Source organism: Atractosteus spatula, chromosome 11 (genome assembly GCF_055471065.1).
Source record: "Atractosteus spatula isolate fAtrSpa1 chromosome 11, fAtrSpa1.hap1, whole genome shotgun sequence".
Taxonomy (NCBI): Eukaryota; Metazoa; Chordata; class Actinopteri; order Semionotiformes; family Lepisosteidae; genus Atractosteus; species Atractosteus spatula.
This window is the reverse complement of record NC_142716.1, coordinates 42361795-42385601: the sequence shown is the minus strand read 5'-3', so window position 1 is coordinate 42385601 and position 23807 is coordinate 42361795. Positions and strand designations below refer to the sequence as shown.

The window sequence follows — 23807 nt, the reverse complement described above, 5'->3', positions numbered from 1 at the left end:
AGATTAGAAAATACTGCTCTAGGTATTCATTTCAATAAAAAGACAAATATGAATAAAAGTTCATGAAAACCACATTCCACATATTATTATAGACATGCTTTCCATATTTGTGGGTGTAATCCCATTGATTTAATTTCAAGACAGATGTCTGTCTAACAAAATAACTAATAAAATCAGGGATTCAGAGATTGGCTGTGCCTGCAGCTAAGAACTGAAAAGGAAATGAAAAAGTTCCCCTTTTGTTTCACACTAACACTGACAATAGAAAAGACGGTACCACTGCTCAGGGAACGCTCCGAAGTCTTGTGGTTTTTATGATCCAGTTTATAAACTCTCAGTTTACTTAAACGATCAAGCAATTCTACCAAATAAATGCTAAGAGGATGTGGGTAAAACATTAGCTAACACAGCACATAGTACTCCAAGAATCAAGCTTCACCCCTGCATTATAGTGAGTACATCCCCAGTTCACACTCTACTCCTGTACCACTACTGCACATGTTCTCCAGCAGCTTAGTGTGTGTTGGGTTGGGGTTGGGTGGGGATAAGTGAGAGAGAGAGAGGAAGACTTGCACAGCCTCCAGCGTTAAGTAGTACAGAATGATACTGCGATTCAGTACAGCGGATGCACCGGTCAGCTGCTCAGCAGCTCTTAAGACGAGCATTTAGACTCAAAGCCTCAGTGCAAGAATTCAGTGGTGCGCATAGCGAGTCATTTCGTGAGTCTGGGGAACAAAATTACATTCTGCTAAAGTCACAGGTGAGTCATCAGGAGAAAAAAAGGAGGCACTAGGACCCAGGAGACTTTGTGTCTCACTAAGAGGACGGTGAGGGAGGGGGGTCCTATTTTCATACTGACGTTTCTGTATCGACGTGCAGAAAGAAACGTGATTCTATAGTATAAAATCGTAGGACCAGGGGAGGGATCGGGAAAGAACCGCGACAATCGAGCATCATCGAGGTAAGAGCGTCTGTTACTGCAGTTTATAATGCAACTTGAGAAAAAAGTAGCCAGTGAACGACATCATCTTAAAGGGATTAAGGTGCATTATGCACTGCTATAATTTATTTAGTGCCAACAAGGCACTGTTAAACGCATCATCACATGGTACTGATGCGATTCACCTGGAAAAGACGAATTTGGATTGATTGATTTCTAATGATTTTATGTTGACTGTATGTCACGTTTTGAGATGAAAATGTACCTGAGAATATTTTATGTAATTGTAGAGATGGTCTATTTCAGATAATCCAAATGGGGTTGTTTGAAAACGCAGAGACGAAATGGTGGGGATTTAATAAAATAATGGGTTTTGAGCTTTTTAAATTATAAATCTATCTGGAAATTATCCAATTACATAACTAAGACCTTGTTGATGTCACCCCTGTTTCCAAGGCGAGTTAGATGAAGATGTAACAGGTTATCACACATTTTGTGTTGAGCCGGTAGTAATGGTATCACGGTTTAACAGGGCACTGGAACAGGGGAAGAGCAGTAAATTGGTCTTTAAAATAAATTATCGACGACTATAGGCTTTATCTAAACCGTGTTGAATTCTTAGGCGTTACGGACATCTGATAGGCTACTGATAATAGCTATGAAAACGTTAAAATTACAGTGAAGGCAATTAATTACTGCCAGTTAGTTCACACTCATAAATGAAGATACATGTATAGTCGTTGATATTTTTATAACCCATAATACAATCAGAATTATACCATATATTTAATATAATTCATTTTACTTAAGAATTAAATGAGATTTAATTAAAAGGACGAAAGCGGTATCGACAAACACAGAATCATCCGGCATTGTTTTCTTTTTAAACGTGACAATAATACCAGCAGTGCTTTCATTCGCATAATTTCACGTTGTACATCGTTTGAATTCTAATTTGCTACATTAACGGATTACGGATTAAATTACTTTATCATCACCCTGAAGTCATTGGAGCGCATTAAGTGGGTGAATGATTATGTCGTGCCAAAGGATGCTTTGTATCCATTTTCTCTCACGTCACGGCCACATATAGAAGCAGGAGCTTGAGTGATGTGAAACCGGTTGGGAAGAGAGGATCGGGGTTTAAAGAATATTTAAAACTGGTGTCGTTTGGGACAGGCATGTACATGAAATATATAAATAATTAATACATTAATTGCCTTGTTCCGGTCTGCATTGTAAAAAGAAGTCCTGTCACGTCCCTCACGTCTCAATGCAGACTGTAGTCATCACAGCATACTGTAGGACTGGGCATCGTTTTACCGGTACACAATATTCGCCTGGACTTTAGTTTGAGGACAGCTACAATGTTCTGCCGGCGTAGACAATGATACAGGGAGCCTGCTTTCCAGCTAAGACTCATCTTGCTTAACTATATGCGGTCGAGCACGACTCATTTTTTCTCAGAATGTAATAGCTGCAGGAAATAGTGCAAATAGGAAATGATCAAATACTTCTATCGTAGCCTAATTTTGGTCATGTTTACATCAGCAGAATAGGGGGAGATTTTTTTCGCTTGAATGGACCCCGTACAGAATAATAGCTCATGCTGCTTGACATAATTTTATCCGGGTTTTTACTATTCGTACACTATTTACTTTTAGAGCGGAAAAAAACGGTGAGTCCTTTAGAAATTAGAAGAAGCTACAAGATGTACGAAATCAGTAACATTAGTGTGTGATAAGTAAGCTGGCACTGTATAATGAAGTTCGGCATGATTTTTCACCAGGTGTACATCAAACACCCAAGCAGCAGACCCTCAATATAATTAACGTATAAGTATAAGTGAAACGGTGGTTTATGCTACCTGGCTTTCATCGTTCAGGTTTTTTTCCAGCCCATTCCCTTCAGGGTCGGTGCCTCACTCGAACCTGTAGAGTAGGAATTACTACAACATATAATATTACTCTGCAGGCTACACTGGATGGTGAAGATTAACGTATTAGTGGCTGGTAACAGCTGCGAATTCATTAAACTACATCATGGAAGAAACGAGTCATTTATTCAAATATAATTTCCGTTAATGTCGAAGCTGAAACATTTCAACGATAAATGACAAAGTAACTGCAAATTTGTTTTTTAAAGGTAATATTTAAGATAATCTGTAATGCAAATAGTATTGTGTCCTGAACAACAACGCGGAAATATTTTGACATCAGTGACACAGTTCTAATTATTTCAACCACGGCACTGAACAGATATTCTCTAATTTGAACAAAGTGAAGAAGACATAGATATACAGTCACGTGAGCGGGAATGTTTCTGTTGGTCTCCATTTGCCTTGCAGTTTTTACGCGCAACCAGATAACCTGAACAAATACCGGGGTTTTTCCCCCCATCACATTCACCGTACTGTACATATACCCTGTCTTCCCGTTTCATAATATTAACGTCACATTCATATAAAAGACGTAGGCAATTCCTCGAACAGTGCTTTGCAATGTTCTGCAATTCGTACGTTTGGCAGAGCAGTGAAGGAAAATTTCTCCGGTAAAGAACTGACGAGCTTCAAATGAAAGACTGAGCTGCCTGGCGCTAGGCACAGCAGGATCAGCGCCAGATATTTGTATATTTGTAAATCTGTGTCTGCTTTTAGCAGTGTCGTAGACATGTTGAAAGAAAAATAAAGTGAGCTTTTCTATTGCCCTGCTACTAACAAAATAAATTCAGTGAAGTGTAAGCATTTCAAATTCAATTAAATGGCACCGATATGGAAGTATATATGAATATAAATAGAAAGTGATATCACCAATTGTGGAGTTGTACGTATGCCTCATAATTTAAAAACACACACCCAACCTGCCATTAATTTCCAAATGAAATGCTGGAAATATTTTGGCAGTAACACTTGCTCCATTTGCTTCAGTGTCTAGGAGCACCTTTGTGCCAAAGTATTGCAGTATTCATATGGGCTTTACATTTCTTTGCAAAATAAAAATTTATAATACAGTTTATGGGAATGAATGCCCTAGGTTTTTATTTAATGAAATATGTCATTCTTTGGCCATAATATTTGATGTCAAATTAGAAAAAAAAATCTCCAGTGTATTTTTGAGGATTAAGTGTGCTGAAATATTTAGATACTATTTTCTGGACCTACAGGTTCTTGCTTTGTTTTGTTCTTGTTTACCCTTTGTTAAATCTGACCAACTGTTGTGTTTTTACTTGCTGTTGTTTGTTAACATTTTGATGGTCTGGTTGGAGTCTGCCTAGACAAACATTACAAGTTTAATATCTCTTTCATACGTGGATGCTTAATGTCCAGTGATTGAATGCTGAAATAGTCCTGATTTTATTTCCCAGTCCAATCCTGTAAAACTATCAGGACTGACCATCCAGAAATAGGCTTCATTGCTACCCATCTTGGAAACCTTTCTCTGCCTGCTTTGTATTCAATAAATGATGTGCTAGTTGCAAATACAGCTATCTAGAGCAGTGGGGCTGCAGCAGGAGATGTATAGTGACCTTGCTTTATTCCATTAATGTCAGCTCAGGTTGTGTCTGAGGATCATGAAGGCTAAGTGCAGTGAGTCACTGCTTGTGCTGCTGCCATTTTCCTCAGTCTCCACAGTGAGCAGGCCTGGCAGTGCTGTTCACAAGCAGGCAACAAAATTGTAACTGCTGCTAGAACCAGGGTTTTGTAATCAATGGAAATCAATCTAATCTAAATTCAGGTCCCAATAGCTGTGAACCTCAAGGTTTGATTTCCTAGCAGATAAGATGCTTGGTGATGGGTGTGAGCAGGCCTGTGCTCCATATTTGGAAACAAACATGTTGTAATGGTTTCAAACAAAGACCTGCCTCTTACTCCTCTATTTCAATAAAGTCGCTAGATCTTTTTAGTCTGTCAAAGGAAATGAACCAAGTCCAACTTGTTCACTATATCAACAATGTGACAGGTAATAAAAATGGATCTAGTACCTAAAAAATACAAATCAGAGATATCTAAAAATAAACACAAAAGTATGCAGTATCAGTATAAAATATTCAGATGCTTTATCTGTTAGAAATGGGGCAACACAGCTGTCATAGGCTTACCTCTTGGTATAGCACGTGTTACAGCTGTAGCAGTTAATAGTAAAGCCGTGCACTTGTTTTTTCTCATCACAACAGCATTAGAACAAGTAGTAGGTTTATTCCATGCTGAAAAGAGAAGAAAGAAAAACAACATTTTGGCTGAACGTGGTTTGCCAACAAAGAGAAATGTTCAGGCTTTTTTAGGAAGAAATAGTAACAATCTCAAAGAGGAAGTGTAGAATGAATTTGAATTTTATTTAACATATTACTATTGTTCATAACCGAAATTAATCAAAGTCTGCAGTTTGTACTGTTTCGTATCCCTTGTATGTCTGAGAAGAACTGCAGAATTAAGAAGATGTAGAATTTTCTGCTGTTGTAATGAGGGTACAATACACAGGACCTAACACAAAGCATTGGAGGAACAGAAGCCCCCTAACACAATAGCTACAACAGTGAAGAAAATCATTTGTGATTTAGATTTTGTCACTGTAATATACATAAAGGTGCTTTCACTGTATTCACTTAAGAGTTCTAGTGAATAGCCAGTTTGAATAAGAATAAACAGAAGCTGGGACAAAGCCCCCATTCTTCTGCTTAGCATTAGAGGAAGTAGAGGGAATTAAAAAGATGCAAAGCCTTGGGTGTTAGGATATGAAGCCCAGTTGGAGAGGGAGGGGGCATTGTGATTGTTCACCTCATGTGCTTTCAATTGCTGTGTCTATTGTCATATTAACTTAAATTTTTTTACATTCAGGCTCATTGTAGGGCACTGTGATTCAAAGGCTTTGAAATCTTTTGTCTTTATTCTGTTGTGCAAAGCGCATTTTTGTGCTCTTCAGACTTTGAAACTACCTGCTGTAGTTTTCAAGTCCTTTTGTCATGCCGAAAAGCTGAAGGTTCATGAATATTCTCCAACTGACATGTTCTTCTATAGACTACTGTTGGCTAAACATTTCAGTCTAGCTGAAAAACGAATAAAATGGATTTTGTAAGTTTCTTCCTAATAAATCAATCCTGTTTAGAAGACTTCTCAACCTTTGTTAGCAGCTCAATAGAGGCATGAACCTATTTAAATCTACTAATGCAATAATTATGGACATACCCGCATTAACGCAACTGTGATGTTAATGCCACTGGACAGGTATGAAGCCGGAAGAGTGCTAAAGGTGGGGATGTACTTTTTCAAAGTGGAGGTGGGTGTAGAAGCATTACTTCTACATGGGGGTTTGTGGTTCCTCACAATAGTTATTTCACACTGTGTGAACATCCCAGGATTGCCTTTGGAGTGTAGTGGATTGGACATGCTGTAGTATATATTTTTTACATAACAATTATGTCATTTATCTCACAAGTGGCAGCTCTTCAGTCACAGCGTGGGCTGTGCACATTTGTCACCTCTGAGCCCCCTGTCACAGCTTTATAAATGGATTTGAAATAGGAAAAGGTGCCGTGTTTACTCTGCTGAGTTTTGCCGTTTTCTTTTTCAGACTGCTTTTTCCTTCATGAAGGAACCTGGGGTGACTTTTGTAAATGGTTCTTTAGTTTTGAACTTGCTCCATTAATAGGATCTTAATGGGATTTGACCTCAGCGAACTTTGTTGTACTGTTAAGAACAGCACTAGTAATGGTCATTGTAACAGTAGTAATCAACTGGAGGTGAGTTAGCAGGTGCAGTTGGTTCAAATGGGTTTCTAGGTTTGGAGGTACAGTACACCAATCCATTGAAATCACAATCTCTGCCGTTTGCTCACAGAATGTTCAAAATAGGAATTTTAGTACACAGGATTGAGATCATGTGATGAATAGATGAACCCAGCCCACAGTCATGCACAGAAGTAATTGAGTCACAGTCACTGGTTGGAAGTGCCTAGATTATTGGAGGTTTCACCATTTGTCACTACTTCTGTGGTTAGGGTGTGTGTGGTGGGCCTCAAAGCTACTTGAACCACATATGCATTCATCCACCTTGTTTTAATGTGTCCTCCAGAGACTTAGATTTAAGGTTTGTATGTCAAATTAGAGGGTAGGTTAAATGCACAACACCTCATATTCAGTGGGAGCCATAGATTATTTTCAGAAGAATCTTTGGAATATCATAAGAATAACAGGGGGGATCTTCATAATGATCTGGGACCGTAGACTCATTTAGATTCGAACGGCTGTCTATGAGTATGTCTCCGGCAAAGACAGACATTGCATCATTTACTGCTAAGGCAGGGGATGATGATTAACCAGCTGACTGAAGACATGCAGAGGAAGAGAGAAGACTCCCATGGCACTGCAGTTTGATCCGTTTCAGGATTTACAAGCTTTAGGCTCTTATGTAAATCGGTATCAACAGGTGCTGAATATTTCAAGCTTCTTATGTTATTTTAGGAATTCGCATTGAGATAGGCATGCAAAGTGCTTCTTCAGCACAATTTGTGCAGTGCCCTGCAATCTGTAAAGCCTGGAATGGATCAAACTACTGTACACTGAAACCTACTCGTTTCCATGGAATGGGAAAATCACCATCAAAATCATGTAGCTCTGGACTTGTAACTGGAAGGTTTGAGTTCTAGTCCCACTGGACATTGGACACTGCTTTTGTACACTTGAGCTAAGTACTTCATTCAGATTGTTCTGGTAAAGCTCTGTGCATGGATACAAAGTAAGTTGCTTTAGGCAAAAGCATCAGGTAAACTAATAATTGTGAAAGCGACATTGCTGGCTTCCATGAGGGATCCCTAAATGCTGGATTAGGGTTGGGATAGAGAAGAGTTCAGATTCCTGCCATTAGCCTGAAATCCTGGTATCAACTAGAGAGAATCTGAAATGTGTCTTGTGTGGATCAACTTGGTCCTGGTGTTGTGTAAGAATATACCTGGATTGTCGATACACAGTGTTTCTGGTTCAGTCTTAGTGATGCTAAGTGGACAATTCTAATGTTGTTGAAAGAGTGAGGCTTTCTGGGAGGCCTGAGACATAATCGGGGATACATCTTGATTTTAAAGTAATGAAAATAAAAACTTGTAAATGAAATGCAAAAAAAAGACAGTTCTCTAGAGACTTGTTTGTGTTTTTCTAGCTTTAATCATGAGGGCATGTCCAATAATCTCTTGTAATTTCTCCCTCCCTGTGTCACGTTTTCAGCGAAGTGGATTATCTCTGTAGTTCGTCTTCTCATCAGCTGTAGTTTGCCAAGCTCCATGCAGGAATGAACAGTTGCGTTGCTTATGAGATAAAATAACGTTTACAAAAAACCTGTTGGAACCTGAAGGCTTACTGCACCAGAGTCTGCAGAGTCATAATGACTCTTTGTTTCAATGTTTGTATTAGAGGAACAAATTCAATTCGATTACATACTGCTCAGAGTGTACATATTGAAACTTCTCACTGTGATGTCAGAGATGGTTTGATAGCCTTCTCAATAGCTTTTATGTACTTTACCTCAGTCATAACCAAAATGTTAGCCTGTGTGCCTTTCTGGAAAATTAAAAACCAGTCTTCTGTACTTAGACAGTCAAGGAAAGAAAGTGACACTGTCAGATATTCCGATAATCTGGTCACTACCTGTTAATGTGGCTTTTATCTTTTGCATTTATTTGCAATTTAAATTTTAAACTAGAAATATCATAAAAATTGATTGATGACTTCTGATGAGTTATGACAGTCTTAAGAGAGTAATGTCCTTCTTTTATGTTTACAACTTTATAAGTGAAGTTGAAATAAACGGCCAGCAGACATCGACATTACACTTAGCAGTAGTAAATTATATCAATTAAGAAGTTTTCTGTGGTGAGCTTCATGGGGTCCAGTTAAAAGCCAGATGGGAATATGGGGCTCTGTGGTGTGTGTAAATCTCTCTGCAGCAGAAGGGATTCATCGTTTGCTGCTCAAACAGTAGGTGATCTCGGAGGGCAACACAGGAATACCTGGCTACCCAGAAAGGACAGGCTGTGCCTCCTGTGTCAGCAGGAACAAGCAGAAACAGTGCTACTCTACAAGAAATACTGAGGAGTTATAGCAACTTTTTTCCCAAAAATCTGATCCCAAAATTCCCACACCTGCCACGCCTAAGAATTTGATTTGATCTCAAAGCCCTGTGTCTGTGACACAGACAGTCTGAGGCTCATCCTCCATCACATCCTGTTGGCAGATAAGGATGACATCATAAAGAGCTTGAGATGAAGGAACTGGTTGCCTTGAAAGCTCCCCTAATCCCCACAAGATTTTCTTCTTGCCAGGGGTACATTAAACTGTATTTGACCAACAATACTATAGTAGCAGTAGCAGTGGACTGCCTTTCTATGGAGTGTGTTTGGACACTTTTGTTGCCCTTGGTTGAGAGTCTGAAAACATCACACAGAACAGAGCAACAGCCATGGCATCTAATTTAATCAATGTTACAGCTTGAATGCAGACCAGGCCTTTATTTATTTATTTTGGCATGCTAAAAGCTCAGTCACCATTTTCAGCTGTGACATATCTGTGTGCTGATTTACAACAATGAAGATGGATGAGAGAGATGAATCTACCTGCTTTTAATGTAATTCTGCACTACTCAATAATTGAAAAGAACATACAGTTGAATGAATCTTTTTAGTCATCAGTTAACTTAATTATCTTTTTTGGTCCAACCACATACACTGTAGGTTATGAAAATGATACAACAGGCTACAAAAAAAAGCATACTAGTTGTCTGAGATGAACATGAAGTGCTTATACTGTAGCTGCAAAGACTTGTAAACATGTTCTGAGGCCATTTATCAAGATTTAATTAAAATCAATTAAGAAAAAGCACAGGCTTTCTAGAGGACCTCTAAAGAACTATAAGAACGTGACTCATTGAATAGCGTGGACAACCAGCAAAAGCAGAAAGTAATCAAGTCCATGGCTTCCTGTGTGGGTTTAGACCCTGGTTGAAAGGAAATGTCAAGGTCTTATTTTAGGAGAAGGATTATTATCCAGACACCCTCTTTAAGGGGAGCTTCTGCAGGGGCAGTGGGAGGAGGGGAGGGGGCAATTTTTAGCTAACGATTACAGGAGGAGAGCCAGAGATAAATACACAAAGACACATGAAAAGTTCAGACAGATGATCACATGCAGGGGGCTAGAGGGTAAAATAAGTGTCAAGGACAGGCTATCCTTGGAGTGTCAGCCTCCCCTCCACCCCACATAATGCGAACTATCTACAATGTTGTTTGCAATCTAATTCATGTTTAATTCCTACTGCATTACCCCCTGATTTAGTGTTGAATTAATAATTTGCACTTTTAAGGGAGTTTATTATTTCTTTATGATCTCTATACGAACTATATATAATATATTAACTGAAAAGGCACGGATGTCACCATTATTAAGACTAAACGTTCAAGGAAAAACAGTCTCTATATGGGCTAGCCTGCGGTGAGTATCCCTGCTGTTACATTTGAAGGCCAAACTGTACTATTGTACAATGATATATTTGCCTTCCCTGTCCCAAGGGAGTCTGTTTTTATCTGCAGAGAGGTATCCCTGTCTCTTTTGGCACCGTTTTGAACTTTCTTAGCGTCCAGTTTGCCCTGGTATACAATAAGGAATTGCACAGAGGGCTTCAACCTACCTAACATTTGTGGCTCATAGACGTCGTAGCGTAATTATAGCAAAAGGGTGTTGGCTGATGGCTGGCTGCTGACAGCTCCCTGCCATGGCCAGGAGATAAGAGCGAGGGGAATGACAGGCATGCCAGGCCACTGCCCGGCCTGCCACTGGGGCTGTGCATCTTGTCGGAAGGGCTGTCACTCAGAGCGAAGCCTGGAAAGGGGGGCGGCCCTGAATGAGGCGATAATTAATAGATGCAAATGCGCTCTAGTGCTCTGAACCCAACTGTGGCGTCCGCCAGCTCTCTGGGTGTAAACGCCAGGGGTCCTGCTGTGCGTTTATTCTTCAGGATCTCTCTTGTATTGTCACTGGGGTGGTGGGCATTCAGGGAGTTTGGGGGGCTGGCTGTTGAAGTTCCAGAGAAAGCAAAAGTAGCACCAGTAATGCAAGAAGGAAGGAACAGGATAAAAGGCAACAAAAGAACAGTAGCCAAAAAAGAAAAAGTAGGTAGACCTTATTCTAGGCCTGAATGCATGAAAATAGTGAACTGCATTGAAAATGTTAATTTTTCATTTCCATTAAAATGAACACCCAAAGCAAGCAGATTTCAGTCTGAAGCCCAGGTTACTTACCAGGTTAGTTTGACTGATACTGTATATTTAGGCAGAACATTACTGTGATTAATAAAGACATAATGGAATGATTAGAAAAGAGAACCCATCCACCCATCTATCTCATTTGGCTTTTTTGCTGTGTCTAACTGAGCTGAGGATCTCATCCAGGCATTTTTTGAAGGAAGCCAGGATATCAGTTTTAACAACATGGCCCAGTTCCACAAGTGCCTCCTCAGTTCTCAGTTTCAAATGCATTTCCTTGTAGTGTCCGCCTGCGTCCTCTGAATCGTGTTTCTCTGCTGATTCTGAAGAAGTCTGTGGGAGTGACTTTGTCAGTCCCCTTGAGGATTTTGAATGCTTTTATCAGATCACCTTCTGGCCTTCTCCGTTCAAGACTCAAAGTTGTTCGGTTGTTTAGCCTGTCAGTGCAGGCCAGTCCTTTTGTGTCCAAGAGAGAATCAATATGTTTTTGTATCTTGGTGACTCAAACTTGTGCACTGTATTCTCTTATTAGTCTTATTAGTAAACTGTAATGTAACATTCCTTGATTTGAATTCTACACTTTTAACTATGTATCCTAACATTCTGTTTGTCTTTTTAAATTATTTTTCTCTCATTGCCTGAACTGAAAACATTGATTCATATTGATTACTTTCCTTACCTTTGACCTCTGCTGCATTGCCTTTGGTCACCAGAAAAATGCCTACGTACAGTATAAACCACTGTTTTTACAGCCCCTTCACAAAAGACACTAGCATGCACGCAGATTTATGTCCCTTAGTTAGCAAGAAGTCTCTAATTAGGATTTTCAGGGTTTAAGGGTTGTAAAACTTGCCTCTATAAAACACCTGCCCGTATTTTGGTGCTGCATCCATCTCAATGCGAAGTCAAATGTCTCTAGGATATGAACAAAAAGGAATGTTGATTTGCCTTTTCGGAGTAGAACTCTGTCTCTGCCTGTTTTTCCTGGGTTCCTTGTAAATCGGCACCATACACAACTGTGGAGCAAAACACCTTTCTGAGCTGCAGCTGAGACAGGGTAAATGGAAGAGATAATCTAAGAATTTTGATTTCAATTATTTCATAAGTGCATTCATCCAGATGCCAATATAAAATGTCCATTTCATTTTAAAACCTCTTAAGGACTTGTCCGAAGTTATTTTAAGCACAGAATATTTTGCAGATTTGTGTATGTACATTTATATGCATAAGTAGATGTCCTTTATGTCATTCTTCCATATAGGAATTCAATTAAAGGCAGTGTTGTTAGCTGATGAATGTGAAACGGGCGATTTTTTTTATAGAGTGTTTTCCAACCCACTTAATGTTGCCTGGCAAGTGCTGACAGCTGAGTTGGGGTGGAGTAATGTGACTGCAGGCTAGGAGTACTGTGCTGTTTTAGACAAACAGTGTAAAGAGAGCCGGAGCCAGACAGTGCAGTAAGGAAAAGATCATATTTCTGCTTTGCACAGTCTGGCAGTTGTGATGCATGTGAAAACATTCTCCAATACAGCACAGTTAGAACTGCCTTAGACAAAGGTGTCTTAAATAAATAATGAGCTGTACCAACAGGGATCCACTGAACTTTACTTGGTCAGACAGCAATAGTCTTCACTCTTTTTCAGCATCACTCAGAACTCTTATCAAGATCCATGAAATGCACATTAATACTTTGGCGAAAGTGATTAAGATCCTAAAATTGTCCTGCATTTAGCATATTTTTCTAGTCTGACATAGCAATAAATACCAATAACAAGATGGGAATGCTAACTGTTTGCATTGTGTTTAAATATTCATTGCCATTAAGGAAAAGTCTTTGTTCCCATTGCAAAATTAGCTTCACTTCAGATGTCTTTTGATCTCGATAGAAAGTAAAGTATTGCTTTGTTACTGTGTTGACAGCCATGTATAAAAAACAAAGCCAGCTCTCATTTGACTGGTTTTGAAGATCAAGAATTGTCTGAATAATTTCAGCCCTTTATCGAATGATCAACACACTGAAGAGTAACAAGAGTGTAATATTGCAAACCGGGTAGTAAAATGAAGGACAGAGGAGGTTCATGCAATCATTCCTGTGACTGTCACTAGTCTCTGTTTCCCCACAGAAGTGAGAGAGAAGGGCAACCATGGGCGCAGTCGCACTGGATGATGGCCCCAGTGGGGTGAAGGCTCCTGATGGAGGATGGGGCTGGGCAGTCCTGTTTGGTGGTTTCATCATCACAGGCTTCTCCTATGCATTTCCCAAGGCTGTCAGTGTCTTCTTCAAGGAGCTGATCCGTGAGTTTGGCGTCGGCTACAGCGACACAGCCTGGATCTCCTCCATCCTGCTGGCTATGCTGTATGGAACAGGTGAGCTCTCCTCTCTCCTCCCTCACCATGACGCTGCAGAGACGTTCAGTCTTAACAATGGATGCCAAAGAAGAAGTCATTTTTTACATTTTAGGCTGGACAGTGCGTTGAACAAGAAACCTTTTCTACTGGAAAGGTTTTAGTCACGAGGTACAGACATTTTTAGATCTTATATCTTGGCAAATTCTAAAACATACATTATTTAGAATAAGTATTAATATTGAAACCCAGAACTGAGGTCCAATTTGATCATTTTGCATTATTCAAACATCTGAACCTTTTAAAGAGGTGGAAAAACTCTTATCAGATCTAGGTCTTTTATCCATTATATCATTAAGAGCCAACCTGAACAAAGACAAGGGTGTGTTGTACCCTTCAGTGTCCTCAGAAGAATTGTTTTTTAAAGTATTTAAATTAGTTTAGTGACTGACATGTTTTACTTCAAATCTTGGCCAGTGTCATCACGTTTGCCAGGTTTGATGATGGTTTTAATCAGCTGTGCTGTAAGTGCTGGAGTTTGAATGCAAGTCTTTGTCTGTGCTCAGGTCCTCTGTGCAGCGTGTTAGTGAACCGTTTTGGGTGTCGACCGGTGATGATGGTGGGAGGACTCTTTGCTTCCTTGGGGATGATCATGGCTTCTTTCTCCACCAGCATCATTCATATCTACCTCACCACTGGAGTCATCACAGGTAAGCACTCTGCCGCTGCTGGGGCTGCTGTTATCAGGAGACATTCTCCACTCTCTGCTCAGGAAAAACAACCTTCTAGACTGCAGAGTTCAGTTTATCAGTGCTGCATTTTATGAGTTTGGAAAGATTATTTTGTGCTTGGGGAAAAAGCTTGTAGTGGACATCCCAGAGGTAACGTGATCTCTGCTGACTGTTTTAAAAAGTGACAAATTCAAAAATAAGCTTAAATAAGGCCTAGGCTGGGGTTTAAGAAAGTCCGTATCTAGTGTACTGTAAATGGGTTACCCACAAACTTTTGCTTGTGTTTTTTTCTAGGTTTGGGCTTGGCTCTCAACTTCCAGCCTTCTCTGATCATGCTAAACAGGTACTTTGACAAGAAACGCCCCTTGGCCAATGGCCTGTCTGCAGCTGGCAGCCCTGTCTTCCTTTGTTGTCTCTCCCCACTGGGGCAAGTCCTGCAGCATGAGTTTGGCTGGCGTGGGGGTTTCCTCATCTTGGGGGGCATGCTGCTCAACTGCTGTGTCTGCGGGGCCCTGATGAGACCACTGGAAGCTCCCAAGAAAGCAGCAGACCAAGAGAACCTGCAAGCCAAGGCAGTGGAGAAGAAGCCACATAAGCTGCTTGACTTCTCGGTGTTCAAGGACAAAGGCTTCCTCATCTACACCATTGCAGCCTCCATCATGGTGCTGGGGCTCTTTGTGCCGCCTGTGTTTGTAGTGAGCTATGCCAAAGACCTGGGCAATGAGGATACTAAGGCTGCTTTCCTCCTGACCATCCTCGGCTTCATCGATATCTTTGCCCGGCCCACTTGTGGCATCATTGCGGGACTGAAGTGGGTGCGTCCACGCTGTGTCTACCTCTTTAGCTTTGCCATGATCTTCAACGGCACCGCTGATCTCATCGGCTCCTTTTCCACTGAGTATTCCCACTTGGTGGTATTCTGCATCTTCTTCGGTATCTCCTACGGCATGGTGGGAGCACTGCAGTTTGAGGTGCTCATGGCCATTGTGGGCACAGAGAGGTTTCCCAGTGCCATTGGTCTGGTACTACTTATGGAGGCCATAGCTGTGCTGATTGGACCACCCTCTGCAGGTCAGTTAAGAGATTGGCTTGATCTCTTTCTTTGATTTTTAGCTTCCACCTCCCTGATTTAGATTTGTTTTTTAAAATTTTGCTACACATCTCAGTTTGAGCCTACAAACCTTGCAACATAGGAAACTTTCCTCACATAGGAAAGATGGAGGAAGTGTAGGCAGACTCCATTGACCTGCCTACCTTCAAGTCAATTGACTTTCGTCACATCACAGACAACACAGCCCTGTGCAGAACGTTCAGCACCATTTGAAGGAGAGGTGTGACTCTCATTTACAGCACTGCCTGCAAACACACAAGCCAACTAATCCCACCCTAACCGCAGCAGCACTCAGCCAATTGCATGTTGTTGCTGAGGAGTTACTAGTCACAGTCGGATAGTGACATTACCTAGGCTCAAACCGGTGCTCATAGCACTCAGCCAGCACATAGGCAAGTGCACTAATTCATTGAGCTATTCAAGTGGCCCCTCAATTAGTTTACTTTGATCCAAGTTTTATCTCTATTCTGGAGATTCGTCTTTCATAGATGATCAATCGGAGCATTGCTACAGCTTTTAAACAGTAAATCCAGCCTCACCCTTAATCAGTTTTCACAAACCGTCAGCTCAGAAGGCAGAAGTTTTCCTGTAAATAATGAGTAGAATAACACTCCGTACCTCTCTACTTTGATGCGTGGCAAACAGGAAAACAAGTGTGGTACCATCTGTTGAAGAAGAAATTGGTTGAGTCTGGTGGTTGATTAATTCAGCAGTACCTCTTAAACATTAATATGAAAAACATCTATTACATATTAATAAACACCTATTTTACAGCACAAAATGCAAAATATTCATTGCTACACTCCCCGTTTTAAGGTGTAGAATTAAGCACTGAAACCACCTGATGTCATTAACTTGGTTAACTACCTACCTGGGCAAAGTGGGAGACGAAAGTACATTAACCCAACTAATCATCTTTTCTCTACACTTGCAGGGCGGATTCTTGATGCCACCAAGCGTTACATGTTCGTGTTTATTGTGGCCGGCGTGGAAGTGGTACTCTCAGCTGTGGTGCTGGCCAGCGGCAATTTCTTCTGCATCAAGAAAAAGCCAGCGGAGCCGGAAGTAAAGCAGGAGATGGCCGTGACAGCTACAGAAACAGAGCAACTCAACAAACCCCCTGAGGAGGAAGAGGAGGTCGGGAAGGAGCTGAAGGAGGAGAGTGAGAAAGAAGACAAGGACAAGGACAAGGAGAAGAGGCCAGACAGTGTGAAACTAGACTCCATCGAAGTGGAGCAGTTCCTCAGGGACAATACAGACAAAAACGGGGAAGTGGTTACCAACCCAGAGACCTGTGTGTGAGAGGTGGGAGGTTAGGTAGCTCACTGAGACTAGAGACACTGAGCAGGAGGGAGCAAAACAAAAAATATATATGTTTCCACAGAGAAAATGGAAAAGTGGGACAAGCAAGGATGTTGAAAGTCTTGTATTTATTTTAGCTGTAATATAGATGTACTTTCTAAGGCTGTGCCATATCAGGGCACACTCCTAACAGGAAAAAAAAATTAAAACAAAATATGGACAAACAATACAGGTGCACCAGAGATGCACTCCACTCGATAACTAAGTGAAACAGCCAGGGCGGGGGCATCTCCTGCCAAAACCAGGCCTGTTTGTATGGCTCACTCAAGCAGTTTGTATCTCCTTGTAGAAAACAGAACATGACAACACAAAACACTAGCAGGGATCGTCTGCTCCTGGTCTCACCTGTTTCAGAAGCAGAAGATGATCGCTAGCGTGGCACCTGGTAGCTGTGCGTGGATCAGCAGTTTGCAATGGGAGGACTGAGAGTTCTGTAGCTGGTGCTCATGGGGAATATTATTCTGCCTCCTCTGTACCTAGTGTCTGTTGCTTCTGTGAAAGGGACTACCTACCTGTACCTGTTTAAAGGGAAGATCTGGGGGGTATAAGTGGGTCCCCGTCTGCAGAGGGTATAATAAAATGAGCAAAAAGGGAAAAGAAATCTTTAAGTGCCGTAAGAAACAGGACCACACTGACTTATTTTCAGTGAGCTGGACTGCAGCTGCACAAAGGCGATCAAGGGAGAACTCTGGTAACCAGCCGTCGACAGTGTAAGGTGACAAGATGTCACGGGCTTTCAGAAATATATTTCAGGTCTTTTGTTTTGAAATGAAACTCCTAGAGACACTTCAAATCTATTCACAGTATTTATTTGTTAGATACCTGTATATGGTTCACTCTTATGTAGATGTTTCTCAAAGGGATTTAAAGTCGGCATATAAAGTATTAAGTGATTATATCGCTCCAGAAAAAAATACCATCTGAGGTATGAAATTCAAAACCCGAACCAGAATGTTTACAAAGAAAAACCATGACAGGGAAGGGACATCATTTAATGAGCTGTGTAATGTTAAAAGACCAGGTGCTGGGAAGCAGTGCTGCCTAACACAGAAATATTACCAACATAACTGATTTACTTGTGTGTTTGCAGTAGAAAGAAGACTGTGTGCTATTTTGTGTTATATGTTGTCGATAACTGTGGGACTGCAGCTTGTAATTGTGCCGATAATGGGTTGAGGAATGAATTCCACTGGAGCTAAAAACTTGAATTAGGAGAGCAACAACTGGGATAGGTTTTGGGGTTCTGAATCTTACATGCAGAAGCTTATTTCTCCCCAGAATTGCAATACTAGCATAGTGGGAGCAATGTGGTGAGAAGGGAGAAACATGCAAACAAGTGCCCTCAATGTGTCCTGTCCTGTCAAAATCAGAAAGTGTCACTTGTGCTTACTGATGCATTGAGACCCACAGTATCTCTTATGAGAATAAGGCTGGAAAACACACAAACTGCAGTATACATCAACTGCTTACATTGTCAATTTAATTTTTATTCTTTTTATTTTTTTATTTTCATCTAATCATACCAGAATTAGGAATTTCAGCCCAAAGTTTTAAGGTATATTTCTAATGAAAGGAGGATATGTTAGCTTCTGCAACCTGTTATAATATAAGATATTCATTTTTATATCTTAAATAAAGAAAAATAAATGGATTCAGAGTTCCTAGCTGATGTGAGGTAGATTCTGATCTATACCTGTATATGTGTGTCTGTGTGTGGCACACAGTTTTAAAAGCTTTGCTGAGTGTTGTGGGAATTTGTGTGTGTGTGTAGTATAGTAACTGGCAATTAAATGGATTTTAATACCAAAAACTTTTATTCAGTCAGATGGCTCTTAACCAGCTTCATCTCTAATGTTAATGTTTAAGGAAAACAGACTGCACGCTGTGATAAACTGGACATTTTGTGGTAACACATAAATGTAAATTGATTTTATAAAAACAGTGAAGACATTCTTCATTGCAGGCTTTTTAAATGTTGCTGCCTATAATCTGCTCCTTGGTGCTGCACAGAATGAGTTCAGACAGTGAAAGACTGGAAGAGGAAAGTCTTTGTTTGGACTGAGAATAATCAATTGGCAGAGAGCATGTAGAAACGAGAACAGCCATGTCATGGCCCATTAAAAAAGTCTGGAGAATTTCTTAGGATCCTCATAAGCTAATGAGCAATACAAATATACCTTCAACTCTTGAAAACATGACACAAGATCCATCATAAAAATAAATTCATTTACAAATAAAGGTCAAATACTTTCAATTCCCCTTTAGTGATTAAAACTTAAAATGAGAAATGTTTATTATATATAAGTACTCTTCCTTTTCTTTATTCACTGCTGACCCACCAGCAGGCGAGCGTTATGGATAAGGGTCGAAATGCCTGATGAAAGCTGGATTCCATTTGATGGCATTGATTTCTGGCCAACAGCAATAGGCAATACAGTTACTGACTAAGGAGAGCATCAGTAGATGTATACAAAAAAAAGCAATTTCCAGCACCTCCTGTTTGCCATTCCCTTCATCACAGCACTGCAATCCACTCTTTTAATGAAATGTCTACCACCAGCATTAGAGAAGGGGCTTAATATTACATTAGATATAATTTGCTAGTGCCTTAATATATGCACAGGGAATGTCTTCATAGCATCTATATATTGCAAAGTCCATTCATGCCCCAAAATTATAATTCCAAAGAGTTTCCTGAAAGAAAACAGTTCCTTTCACATCCAAAACACATAATGGCATCCAACCCATCTTTTCCATTCAACTCTAGTCATACAAAAGAAAGAACGTTAAAGAAGATGTAGAGTAAAATGGCCTTGCTTTCCTATCCAGAGATTCCTACAGATGGATCCTCAATTTTCATAGCCAGAGATTCCTACATTTGGATCCTCGATTTTCCTATCCAGAGATTCTTATAGATGGAACCTCGATTTTCAATTAAAGGAATTCTCACCTATTGCAATGGGCTATTCCAACTGGGCAGTCAGGCCAAGGAGTTTGAAACCTATCCCACACATCTGGCCACTTGCTCTAACCCTTCACAATCTTGAGAGGCTGAAATAAACATCCATTTATGGTCCTTCACATTGATTGGCACTCTGTGCAGCACAGCCAAGTGTCACAGCAGGCCAGCTTGGCGTTTTCAAAGATGTTTTAATGTTCTGTCTGACAGAGGCTTTATACATTTGTGTCTTGAACTAGTATTGTGCTTGAAAGTTACAACAGCCATTAAACAACAGTATTCTTTCACCTCTTCCCTTAGCTGTTAGGAAATTAAAAAAGGGAAAGTGTCTTCTGAGTATACATTTCATTCATTTCTTAAGTTAACTTTTATTTGCAAGCATATTTTGTAACCTTTTCATCCACAATTCAGCATTCACAGTTAATTGTAACTTGCCTCTTCCAACTGTTCTTTGTCTCCATTAAAGTAATTTCTGTCCAATACTGAGTGGTACAGTAAGTCATATATGAAAACTAATTCTCTCTAATCAAGATTCTAATTTACAAAATCTGTTTTTGGCAACTGTATGATTGGGTGAAAAATGCCTCTGTCTTAATGTAGCCCTTAATATATTTTGCAAGTTTAAATAGGACATACAATTACAATCCTTTATACAAGACATCTAAAAGACATTTTAACTTCTTCTAGGGAGTACAATATAAGTAGTCTTTGTACTGTCCCTTTCCACGTTTGAAACCTCTGTTCAAGTACCTCTGTACCTTCTGAAGAAGAGTTGTGGAAATATAGAACAAGCAACCCAGCTATCTTGATGAAGTCGACACTGGCTTCTTACGAGATGAAATTTTTGGATATGGTTTCTTCATTACCTCTCTAATTGGAATACAATCTTTTTGCACCAGTACACAGGTCTTGTTCCTCAGTATAACACACCTTTCAACATTTCTACTGCCTTCAAAAGGCTTGGTGTTCTGCGGAGGAAGCCAATTCTATAAAGAGCATACTGTCTAGTTACCTTAGTTTTTCTACACGTTTTATGATTGATTGACTGAAGACATGGATCACTTTATTGCATTTCCAATGTCACAGAGAAATAATGTACAATATGAAGCTGTTTTTTTATCACCTAGTGTCACAGGGTGGGTGATTAACTACTTTTCCAAGACCTGGTGCCTGTGAAATGAGCTAACACTGATGTTTTTTTCATTTTATTTCATAAAAACTAAATCAATAAACAAAATTTAGAATTATTTAAAAAAGGAGCCTAGTCATTGAGAAGGCTATAATGTGAGAAGTAATTTCAAAAGTATAGGTCAAATTTTCATCTTTTTCACTGTTGGTGTTTGAAGGGACACGTACTGTACAAAGATATTATATTTAACCTGGAAAGAGGCCTGAGATGGATCAGTTCAACAGCTCTGAGCTGTCTGAGCAGTCTGCTTGGGATTAGCATGATATTTTATGCCCTTGCAGCTTCAGTCTCAGTCTTGTCTGAGTTGTTTTAACGGAGACAGAACCTTTTGCTAGACAGCTAATAGAACAGACCAGTTACTTCAGTAAATCTGGCGCCTGTCCTGTAGTATTTCTGCAGGCTCTGCTGGAGGCTGAACATTGTAATAGTCTCTATAACAGTATTTATGTATTTGTGTGCGTGTGTGTGTGTGTTCAGTGTTCCTATATGACTTGTATCAATGTATCATGTTAAGAAACATAATGACTGTAAACTGAAGCTGAAAAGGGGAGGGGTGTCCTAAACTGGTGAATTAATCTTTGCCGCTGATGAACATTTGGTTCTGCACACTGAAGCAGACTGCTTTGCTTTCGTCTTTGTGCTACCAAGAGCATGATAGCATGTACCAGGTTTCTGAGTGTTGCAAAAGGGCATAAACTGCCACATAGCACTGCCATCTTTGATCTTTCTGGGACCAGTCTTTATATCGTGAGGACAACAGAGATAATGTACCTTATGCCACATTACCACCAGGAAAACTGCTACACAATAATAGACCTTGTCAGCATTCTAATTTGCACTTCTGTAATTATGTGCAGAAAAGGCACCTTGTGGGGCTTGTCCAAAAAATTAATGGCATGAAGGGATGGTAAAAAGGAAGGCTAAACCCCATTTTATCACATACACACTGCATTGCATAGTCACGTCTGTCACATTAATCATATACAGCTATGCAACAGTACACCATTCCTATGAAATGCAAACATGCATACTATGTATTTTTGAGAAATGTGGATTACATAAAAATACACTATCCACATTCCTGACAGAAGAAGAAAATAATAGAGTGGGATTTAATGAAGATGTTCAGATATTACTTTTGAGCAGGAAGTATTTTGCCTTCTTGAAGCCACTTTTAATATAGATTGTCATTCCCGTTCAAAGAGTCCTGTACAAAATTTGGCAGTTTTTCCATATGAAGTGCTTTGAACCAGAGGAATGTGGTAAAAGATCGAAACTACCCCAAGCATAAGGCAGAGGTGTAGGTCCTAACAGTCTGAGTCTTTTGTAACATATCAAGCATGTAGACGGTATTCTCTGAATAACAATGTACGTCTACACAATTCACATCACAGTGGTACATACTGTAGTTCTAAAATATCGCTGTTCAAGCTTGGGAAAAGACTGAAACTGTTTTTGTATAAGTGCAAAACTTATATGAAATCAAACACTACACCTTTAAATTTGCATGCACGGAGAAAATCACATTAATTTTCTTACTGCTATTGATAGTTGGCAAAAAGACTAGTCATGGTGCAGAGTTATTGTTCTTAAACTCTGAAAGGGATAAACCAGCGACGAGCAGAGCTTCTAATCTACCAGGCCATACTGCTTTCAGTTGAAAAGGCCACTATAGACCATTAGATCTAATTTACTAATTTCGAGTGGAGAACAAACGCTACCTTCTCTGTCATTTAGATGTTTGTTCTTCCCAAAGTGTAAGGATAGCACTACAATATCAAGGTCATTTCAATTCCTATTCTCATAGATAAAAATAAAAGCAATATTTTCTCCCCAAACTGATTTTCTCTAGTCCCTAAAAACCCAGGGCACATCTTTCCTGAAAGATTTATTATTTCAAACCAAGGGGCACTGCAGGTATATCCGGAATTCTCCATTAACCATCCTTGATCTTGCTGTATCACTTTTTACTATCAAGCCCTGTACTGCTGCTAACTGCAGGTCCTTTGCAAAATTTCCCCCCAAAAAATCAAATCTCATTAGATAATACTTAGAAAAGAAGAGGTGTGCTGTCTCAACTCGTCTTCAGCATTAAGCCTAGAAGGCTAATGATCATGTTTGCAGCAACAATGTATTTATATTGTTGCAATATTATTATTGCTGTTTTGACCAGAACTCAGTCTGCTGTAGTGTGCTTCTCAGTCTGGGGTGCTATTTCATTTATAGCCAGTATAAAGTCAGTCATTCCAGGACCCCCTCCAGAGTGCAGGGAAGAGGTAGTATTGAGGGTTGTGAAACTGTAAAAAAAAAAAGTTTTAATTTTCTAAGATATTAGAAAAACAAGGAAAATTTCAAAAAACGTTATCTTACGGCCAGGATTGCCCTGTCCGTCTACACTGTTCTGCGAATGCACTTTACTCTCACCTCACCTGTAGAAGATACTGTATTTTTTACATGCTTTTATAGTGACCTGTTGCAAACCTAGTCAATAAATATTTATTCTGTTGAAACGCTGTCTTAATTTTGCTTTTTTCAACTTTTTTACATTTTGCTTCTCACACCCATCCAGTTCGGCACTGCAAACAGTTACAGATGTCTCTGTTCAGCAGTGCTTGTCCTGCACCTGGAGAATGACAAGAGGCAGACAAGTACCACAGTGCTGTACAGAAGGGCTGGTGGACATCTGCAGTAACAGCACATCCCTCATTGACATCACTGCAAGCCCGCGGAAGCCAGGAAATACCGTTTCACTGAAAGAACCCTGGTCCACTGCTAATTGTGCACTGTCACTCCAGGAACATTGGTCACAGTTGGCTAGCACTATGACCCAAGCTCGGACCCACGACACAGGATAATTCTTCTTTCAAAGTCAGGGTGGATCACACTGGTATTATACATTTTAGCCTAGGAAGAAGGCAAAGAAGAGAAGGG

General features: G+C 40.0%; 1 protein-coding gene across 2 annotated transcripts; it reads left to right on the top strand.

Moving 5' to 3' along the window:
* The first annotated feature begins 711 nt into the window (after positions 1–711).
* Positions 712–23386, top strand: LOC148824079 (monocarboxylate transporter 4-like). Of its 2 annotated transcripts, none has more exons than XM_088927070.1 (5): positions 712–760; positions 13302–13545; positions 14091–14234; positions 14550–15326; positions 16301–23386. In XM_088927070.1, the coding sequence occupies exons 2-5, from the start codon at positions 13323–13325 to the stop codon at positions 16666–16668; spliced, it is 1512 nt and encodes a 503-aa protein (XP_088783196.1). In that variant the 5' UTR covers positions 712–760; positions 13302–13322; the 3' UTR covers positions 16669–23386. The 2 variants fall into 2 exon arrangements, with proteins under 2 accessions (XP_088783196.1, XP_088783194.1); XM_088927068.1 differs by lacking the exon at positions 712–760 and adding an exon at positions 873–961.
* The last annotated feature ends 421 nt before the right edge of the window (positions 23387–23807 follow it).

What these genes read in the sequence shown, in the direction of transcription:
- LOC148824079 (XM_088927070.1), top strand. Translation starts at nt 13,323, where the DNA reads ATGGGCGCAGTCGCACTGGATGATGGCCCCAGTGGGGTGAAGGCTCCT. An exon ending in GGCTATGCTGTATGGAACAG is followed by an intron (nt 13,546 to 14,090) that starts GTGAGCTCTCCT and finishes GTCTGTGCTCAG; the next exon opens with GTCCTCTGTGCAGCGTGTTA. An exon ending in CACCACTGGAGTCATCACAG is followed by an intron (nt 14,235 to 14,549) that starts GTAAGCACTCTG and finishes GTTTTTTTCTAG; the next exon opens with GTTTGGGCTTGGCTCTCAAC.